A 9,384-nucleotide genomic window follows, 5' to 3' on the forward strand; every position below is an offset into this window, starting at 1 on the left:
TGTATGTATGTATGTATGTATGTATGTATGTATGTATGTATGTATGTATGTATGTATGTATGCATGTATGCATGTATGCATGTTTGTATGTATGTATGTATGTATGTATGTATGTATGTATGTATGTATGTATGCATATATGTTCTGTGAGCATTTTCAGACTAGATACTAACGGGACAAGAAATATCCTAAAGTTGTCAAGATGTAGCCAAGAAGCAGATAGGAAAAGTTTTGCCAACCGTATCGTTAATTATTGTTTCCAGTTGAGGCAATTCGGTGTAATATAATTATATATATATATATATATATATATATATATATATATATATATATATATATATATATATATATATATTACTTTATTTGAATAAAAACCTAAGCATTTTTTCATCCATCCTCGTGATGGACCAAAAGGTCTCCTGTCAGCATTAACTATTATAGTTCATCATCATTAGAATTAGATGGTTGAATAAATTAGTGAGTGAATAGGTCTCTTATACATATTACGCATTTTTCAGCAAATTCTTCTTGGACTACAGATTACCATGAGTACTTCTGAAATAACTCAAGAGTCCATGGACCAGAAGAATTTCACTCTGCGTTGCATCCGGAAGTTTGAGCGTATCTTTGGACCGACTTGGATGTCAGTTGGTGGAGAAGTTCGAACCAGGGTAGAGTAAGAACAATATTAAGTATCATTTGTGCCAGTGTGCTACATGTATTTAACATGTATGCAGTTGGCAGTTTCCGATGAGTCTATCAATAGAAACTCCATCTGAGGATGGACCCTGCGTTTCGCCTATTGAAGTTTTATCAAATACAGTACATAGTCGTGGCACACAAATCTCTAAGGACCAAGGGGTAACGGGGAAGGTTATTGGAGCCTAGGGACGGCGAGGAAAAATGGGGAGTAATTGTCCGTGTGCAGGAGGACATTTGTTCATCGTCGGTGGGAAATACGTAGGAGAAAGAAATAAGGTGAGGGGACATTTTGTTTACTGTTGATGCACAAAATAAGGAGTAAAGGAATAGAATAAGTGAGGAGGGCAAGAAGGGATAGTTTTCCAGGATTTTAATTACAATTGGTAGCAAAGAAATTAGGTGAGGTGAAACGTTATACATTCCTCTATTTTGTTCGATCGTGTTCAATGCCTGTTTGATGGCGGCTTCCAAATGCTTGTGTTACACACAGAAACATTAGCAACCACTTGATAGATTGAGAAGAGGTAGAACTACTGATACAGAAGCCTAATAAAATCTATGGCAAGTGTTTGGAAGCAGCCACCATCCAGGCTCCAATACGATAGGACAAAATAAAGGCAACAGATCTTGAACTAGGGGACTTACACCCTGCCTCACTGGGGTCGAGGGGATAATGTAAACAAATGTTTCCAGGTAGAAATACTGTGTACACTGTCGTATAACGCTGGCAACCACCAGGAAGTCAGGAAGAATTCGTGGATGGTGTGAGGATATCCTGCACTTTTCTGGGGAGATCGTGAGGCCATACGAGGACAAGTGCTCGTAGAACTAGTGGAGAAAGTGCCGAAGATCTTCACGCGAGGTAGAGTGTATCTAGATGTCATCCACATAACATGTGATTGATGTCCTGGGGCGTTAGGGAGAAGGGAGAGGAGACGGTGCATGAATGGACTGAGGACTCCTACCTGTCGGGTGGTACCAACTTCAAAACTCCGGGCGGTGCGAATATCCCCTTTGAAAAGTACATGGGATCATCTATTATCAAGGAAATTTCGTAGCTACCTCAAGAGATTACCCTCTCCAAACTCCACAAACTGGTAAAGAATAATGTTCCTGTTTGCGATATGAAAAGCACTTTTAAGATTTAGAGATACCACAAAGTTAATCGAAGAATGGCCACAAAGCTTCTGTGGTTAGCTCTTGCACTTGTATAAGGTATGTATATGCTCTTGTATAAGGCAATATTTTTTCAGGAAAATTAAGGACATGAACATCATAATTGGAAAAATCATGTTAGTTAATTTTGTGAATAAACATAGCCAATTAGAATGACACTATACAAAAAACAATAGAATAACTAAAATAACCAGAAAATTAATTTACTATCTAGAGTTTGGTGTTCCTTGGAATTCACCTTGAATATACATCTACCTTCCTCTACTTTTAAGTCAATCATAAATGACTTAAATCATTCGCAGAAGTTCCTGACGATGCTGGGTTTGGTGCCGAGTCAGCGCGTGCTGATTTTGGGAAGCGGAGGAGGCGGTGAAGCGTTTCTTATGGCTCGGTGCTACGGGGTTCACGCCCACGGTGTCGACATCTCCTTCAACATGTATCAGGTTGCGATGGATAACCTGGCTCTGCAGGAGAAAAAAGTCCAGAGCTTGGTGAGTGAATTTAGGGACCAGGGGATGCGTGTAGGGAAATGGAAGAATGGAGGTGTGAGGAGAGGAGAGAAAGGTCAGTTGGGTGTTCCAATATGTCATATAAAACATAGCTATCGTATTAACACAAACCTTTTCACCTAATAATTCACTTTTCTGTATCTACAAGTGGTGTTATAGGATAGTTTGCAACAATCAACAACTCTTTTGAGCTTCATAATAAGTTAGCGACTGTATCTATTTCATGTTAAATATTATAACGGATTAAAAGGATACAAACAAAACATATATGTTTGATTCTTGGGAAATGGCTAGCGCAATCAACAGAATTGCAAGGAACCTCATGATAGGATGGTATGGAGGGACGAGATAGGTTTTGATGTTTCATTACCCAAAATCTGGTGCAGTGTGATTGCTATTCGAAGGGACAATTGAGAGACTAGGAGAACATTACGAAGAGCTGCGTAGGTCGGACAGTTAAGCTTTACATATTGTAAGGGAGTCACCGTATGGGCAGATGGGAGGGTCATCTCTCCTGATGAGATGGCCTTGTGTGAGGCGAGTGCCTCAATCGTAGACGTACTAACACTATTTCAAAGCGTTGGTTGTATCTAGGAATTAGGATGAGAGGATAAGAAAAAAATCACGAAGTCCTTGTTCTGCCATTCTGAAATCTCTGCTTCATTGTAGGTTCACTTCGAGGCTGCAGATATGACGAAGATCCGGATAGAAGACGAAACCTTTGATGTCATCTATAGCCGAGAAAGTATTCTCTATGTCAGAGACAAGGAGTCCCTCTTCAAGAAAATGTTGGTACGTCTATTCCTTGGCCTCTGTTTCTTGGCGTCATATGATACATACTGACATACACATAACTATATATATATATATATATATATATATATATATATATATATATATATATATATATATATATATATATATATTTGTGTCATTTTGACAATTGGAAATAAACTCATCCACTGGGATTCGAACTCCCACTAGAGCGGATTGCTTCATATAAGGCGAGAATCGTACCGCCTGTGCCACCGTGACCTTTCTGCCGAGGGCACTCGGGTGGAACGAGGTATGTGCTGTATTTCATCAAATCCTTTATGCAGGCTAGTCTTCCGACAAGTGTTTGTGTCATTTTGACAATTGGAAATAAACTCATCTGCTGGGATTCGAACTCCCGCCAGAGCGGATTGCTTCATATAAGGTGAGAATCGTACCGCCTGTGCCACCGTGACCCTTCTGCCGAGGGCACTCGGGTGGAACGAGGTAGGTTTGTTAAGAGCAGTCAAGAGTTTTTAAGAGAGTAGTAGAGCTTGTGTTAGGATTAGAAATGGAGAGAGTGAATGGTTTGAGGTAAAGGTGGGACTTCGTCAGGGATGTGTTATGTCACCCTGGCTGTTCAATCTTTAAATGGATGGGGTGGTGCGAGAGATGAATGCAAGGGTAGTGGGTCAGGGGTTGGAGATTAAAGAAAATAGAGAAAAGTGGGGGGTGAGCCAGTTGTTGTTTGCTCACGACACTGCGCTTGTAGCAGGATCAGAGGAGGGATTGAGGAAGTTAGTGACTGAGTTTGAGAAGGTGTGTGAAAGGAGGAAGCTGAAGATAAATGTGGGTAAAAGTAAGGTGATGAGATGATTTTTTTTCTGGGTTGTCTATAACTACGTTTATCACACTGCACCTTGAGATCTTGAACTTCATTTGCCATTTCACCGACCATGTGAACAATTTAAGATCTTCCTGTAATATCCCGGGGTCTTCCCCTGAACTAATATAGCGACCTATTTTAGTGTCGTCGGCAAACTTACTAACATCACTAATAATCCCATTCTCCAAGTCGTTTATATACATAATGGACAATAAGGGACCCAAAAACCGACCCCTGGGGAACTCCACTTGTAACACTTCCCCATTTAAGAAGTTAATGGGGACCTGATGTTTTCTGTCACTGATCCATGCATTAATCCATCCAAAAACTTTTCCTCGTACATCATGGGCTTTGAATCTATTTAGTAGTCTCTGGTGGGATACCTTGTCGAACGCTTTGCTAAGGTCAAGTTAGATAATATCGTAACTATCATTGTTATCTGATACCTTGTAGACATTAGCGTAAAAAGATAGAAGATTAGTTGCACATGACCTACCCTTGGTGAACCCATGCTGTGGTCAACGAAAAGAGTTATGTCTATCGATGTGATCTCTGATTCTATTAGCTATCATTGATTCTCACATTTTACCTATAGCCGACGTAAGAATGATTGGCCTGTAGTTGTGCATAAGGCAATTCATCACCTCTATTTGAAAACATGAACAACATTGGCCTGCTCCCTCATGTTTCTGGTTCCTCATAGAATTCCCTCAGTTTACTGAATCCCCTGAATATTCCCAAACATCTCTGGACGGTACTGTTTTTGCACCGGATATCCTTGGTGCTTCGGATGATCTCAGATGTATATAACACCAAACTAAAACCTTAGTACGCTTCTGGTAACCCTGGATGCTCCTGACACCTTTATAGGTTCTTGTGATGACAACTGCTGATAACTGTCCCTAGCTGCCTATTGCATTTCCTGATTCCTGCTCTCTTATTCTAAATGCCCTTATCTCCGTAACTTATGTCCCCCCCCAAAAAAAAAATCACTTAACCCATGAGCACCTCTTAATAGTGGCTCGTTTATGTCTCTTTCCCTTCTGTACATCCCAATCTTCCACAGGGCTGGCTGCGACCTGGAGGAAAGCTGTTCTTGGTCGACGACTGCCGGATAAACAAAGAGAATCCACCCAAAGAGCTTGAGGATCTCATCAAGCTGCGCAGTAAGAAATGCATCACTATATTCTTATGAGTGATACCCATTTCTAATGTATTCACTTTCTAAATTCGTTATAAAATTTCAGTTTTCAATATTTCCATTAATGATAATGATAAAACGTTAAATCAATTCCTTCTGTTCATCCAAACATCGATAACATCATCACACATGCAACATTACTCTACTCCTTTCGTCTATTCATCTTTGGCGAAACACAGTTCCTTCCTTCTATATGATCAGTATCATTTACACCACGGACCTCCGTACTACATTACTTACAAATACATAATATTTCCTAATTATACAATTGGATGATTATTTTCTTTAGCCTAAACAGTGTCGGCAGCAGCTAGAAATCCACTTACAATGCACATCTATCTTCATCAATTGTAACTCAAGTTTTTTACTTCACTCTCTTTATCATTCTCTGCCCTTTCTCTCCTTTATCAGCAGTAAAGGACTATGCCGCGGAACTATCATTTCCACTGTGATTTACAACCAAATATGATTCATTGGTATGAGCAAGATCTTGTTGTCTAAATCGGGTTTCTTAATAGGATGGAGCTTGAATACGCTGGCAGATTACGAGGAAGGACTACGAAAAGTTGGTTTCAAGGACGTGAGGGCCCAGGACATATCCGACGAATTCCTCCGAGTTGTAACTGAAGATATCAAGCACTTAATTTGCATGAGAGAATGCTATATCCAGGTGAGAGTCCTCTTGTTAATGTTTTTCCATTTGAAGTGTCAAACACAGTGTCTGGTTGAGTCCGTATAAACTAGCGTCCTCGTTGCTCGGAGGATCAGATGAGATTTCAGAGATATGACGGTTCCTTTAGGGTTGAACGGAATCTCTCTAGTGAAATAGTTCTTGTAATACTTTAAGGACCTACAAAAAAAAAAAATGAGACTTGCCACTCTCCATGGACATTAACAAAGTCCAAATGACATGAAGCTGGCACGCAGTCGTGGGGATTTGCAAGCGTCTGGATGTAATTGGGAGGCACAATCATAACAAATTTAGTGATGTGCATATGAACATTCACACGCGCACACATACACACACACACAGAGAGAGAGAGAGAGAGAGAGCGAGAGAGTGAGAGAGAAAGAGAGAAATAGTGTATGTTCGAAACGAAGGAAAAGAGCAAACAACTAGTAGTGAGGGTGGAGGGCAACACAGAATTCCGACTTGGGGCAATACTTTAGTGTAGTATATTTGAAAATAGTGTGAAACATAAATGATAAATGCTAATTATAAAGTGACACTCGAACTATGCTAAACTATGGCGAACGAAGAAGGTATTGGTAAATTGGTTGTTGACAGCAGACACGGACTCGGCGGTGAGTATGGGATTATATATGCATGTGTATATATATAGATATATATATATATATATATATATATATATATGTATATATACATATATTTATATATATGTATATACTGTATATATATATATATATGTATATATATGTTTATATATATATGAGAGAGAGTGATAGGTGGGGAAGGGTATCGTTGTAACCACAGGACTCGAAGCATGTCGATGATCCTGTGGCCGTCGTTTTCTGCGAAAAAGATGTGGGTTAGTGCCCGTATTTTTAGGATGGCGTCTGAAGAGCGTTGGTCACCGAAGGGCTGTTTGACCAACTACAGAGTCCTGTTTGCCCTTCCTAGGAGGAGTTCGTGTACAAACAAACAAATAAACAATCAGACAGACAGACAGACAGACAGAGGCTACTACTTTATTATAATAGATATATGCATATATATATATACAAATATATATATGTATGTATATATATATATATATATATATATATATATATATATATATATATATAATATAATCAGCGAGGACTGAACCCGGCTAGCCGTAGCACTTCTACTGACTGAGAATCTGCTACATTTCCTCACGCTTCCCGCTGGACATAGACGGACTCATGCATTACGTGTAACGCTCCCTGCAGCTTCCTGAGCTAATCTCGTGCTATAGCCAGCACGCTCATGTAATCTGCCCTGTCACTAATTACCTAACCTCATGTAGACGGCAGGAACCTCACACTGGTATGAGATGAAAGATCATTAAGAGGTCATAGTGAAAAAACTGAAAAACAAACTTTGCTCGAAATATGTTAGTAAGTATAGTTTTCCAAATAAAAATGCAGACTTATGAAACCAATTAGATGAAAATGTGATCCAAGCCAATACCATAAACAAATTTAAAGCAAAGTTTGAGGGGTCGGCGTCAGACATCTCTGCGAGTTATTTGGATGTCGCATGACGGATTCCAATCTTCAGGGACCCGTGCCAGTATTCCAATTTATTCTGCATTTAACTGGGTTTCAGAGCATTCCTTCCACCCGTCCTTTATATTTTTCTTTTGTGTATATTCTACATGATCTTTTTTTCCTCCTCCCTCGATATATTTACACTGTTCAATTTGTACAAAGTGTTTTATTTGATAAAGATTCCTTTCCATTTCACATATTCTTTTGTCTTTAATCTAATACACTTTTTTTTTCTTTTATGAATTATTTTGTCGATATACACTCTACTTTTATTATGTATTATATGCATCTATTTTTAACTCTCTACTAATTTTCTCACAAATCCATTCTATTGTTTTTTTTTCACATACTTGTCTTTAGGAAATATGATTTACCTTCCTTCTCTCTCTACACAGGATTTCAGCAAGGAGGATTATGATGAGTCCCTCTTATCAATGAAAAATATGCAGGCTGCGATTCGGGGAGGCGGTCTTGCTCAGGGACTGTTTGAAGCTTCAAAATAAGGAAGACCAGTGAGAAAAAGGCTTACAATCAAAGGGAGGAAGGAAAAGCTTTACCGAGAAGAGAACAGGCTCAAAGAAAAGAATGCCATGCGTTATGAAACGATGTCACACAATATTCAACTAATATCTCCTGGTAGAAATCGAAGAGAAACTGGAAAGCCTAACAAAGAAGATTTTAGAAAGAGAAATGTGTTTGCTTCCTTCACATTATATAAAGATGTAGAAATACTCAGATATTAAACAATCATCAGGGGAATAATTTACCCGACCTGTCCATTCACAAGGAACATTAAATGAATAGAAAAGTATTTCGATTTATTCACACTTAATCATCATTAGCAAAACTGAGATTTATTAAGATGTGTCTTTGTGTATAGATCTAATTTTAAAGATTATTTCATTATCATTGCTTCAAAATGGTGAAATGCAGTGACGTTATGAAAATAAAATACTATTTGCAATTAAACTTTGGGTAGACGAGAGAGAAAAAAAAAACAGATCTGAAGAGGCAAACTCAAACTGGAAAATAAAGGAAACATTTTTCTACAAAATCTGATCAATAACTGCGATATTCTTTTTAATGTTGAAAGTCTTAGTTTTGTTACTACGAATTAAGAGAATGGCCAATAGAGAACGACTTAATTTCAGTACGTGAAGTCTATGTAACATAAATAATACAATCTGAGACTAGACTACGGAAAGCGTTTCTTAACGATTCTCCTCAATTTTTATAGCTTAGCTAATAAAACTAAAGCTTACTTATGAAGCATAAAGAAAACAATTGATAATGAACCAAGCCTTTGATTCAGTAGTGCTTCTATGGAAGAGTATGTATATACCTAGCTGGATATGTATAAATATACCGGTATATGTATGTGTATATCAAACAATCAGGCACGGGTCGTTGCGAGTTTTGAACTCGGATCCCGCTAAGCGTGAGTCCCAAGCGTTACCACTCCGTCACTCAGATCATTAAAAGTCTTGAAACCTGATATTATTTTATACCAAGGGTTAGGCCGACTGAAATCTACAGTCCTGAAACCCGTTTTCTACGAGACCCAATGGACACCAGTGAGCAAGATGGTAACTAAGCTAATACGTTTCGCCGCTGTAACTATTATAAAACAATTCACTAGAGTGTAATTCAAGCAATCAGTCTTGGTCGTAGCGAGCTTTGAATTCGGGTTACTCTGAGCGTAAGTCCCAAGCATTACCATTTTTTTTTTTTTTTTTTTTAATATTGCCGTTTCATTTAGCGTTAACACATCCATCTTCTATCTTGCAAACGAGTTGCCCATCTCTTACCTGAAACACTTATCTTTACCACAAATAAGCACGTTTAATGATGCAATTTTTAGGGTCATGTTTGGGGTTCTCCCAGACCCTCTATTGATTCTC

At 38.6% G+C, this 9,384-nt stretch overlaps 1 protein-coding gene across 1 annotated transcript; it reads left to right on the top strand.

Moving 5' to 3' along the window:
* The first annotated feature begins 523 nt into the window (after positions 1-523).
* On the top strand, positions 524-8,329 carry LOC143019750 (uncharacterized). Its single transcript, XM_076175726.1, has 6 exons — positions 524-671; positions 2,181-2,369; positions 3,057-3,179; positions 5,093-5,192; positions 5,746-5,897; positions 7,879-8,329. Exons 1-6 carry the CDS (start codon positions 546-548, stop codon positions 7,984-7,986), a joined length of 798 nt encoding a protein of 265 aa, XP_076031841.1. The 5' UTR covers positions 524-545; the 3' UTR covers positions 7,987-8,329.
* The last annotated feature ends 1,055 nt before the right edge of the window (positions 8,330-9,384 follow it).

The sequence above is a fragment of the Oratosquilla oratoria genome, chromosome 38 (assembly GCF_046742065.1).
Source record: "Oratosquilla oratoria isolate Oo_2021 chromosome 38, ASM4674206v1, whole genome shotgun sequence".
Lineage (NCBI taxonomy): Eukaryota > Metazoa > Arthropoda > Malacostraca > Stomatopoda > Squillidae > Oratosquilla > Oratosquilla oratoria.

Excerpts from the sequence above, each read along its gene's own strand:
- LOC143019750 (XM_076175726.1), top strand. The coding sequence starts at position 546 with ATGAGTACTTCTGAAATAACTCAAGAGTCCATGGACCAGAAGAATTTC. Across the intron at positions 672-2,180 it reads GTGGAGAAGTTCGAACCAGG|AAGTTCCTGACGATGCTGGG; the intron begins GTAGAGTAAGAA and ends AATCATTCGCAG. Across the intron at positions 5,193-5,745 it reads GGATCTCATCAAGCTGCGCA|GATGGAGCTTGAATACGCTG; the intron begins GTAAGAAATGCA and ends GTTTCTTAATAG.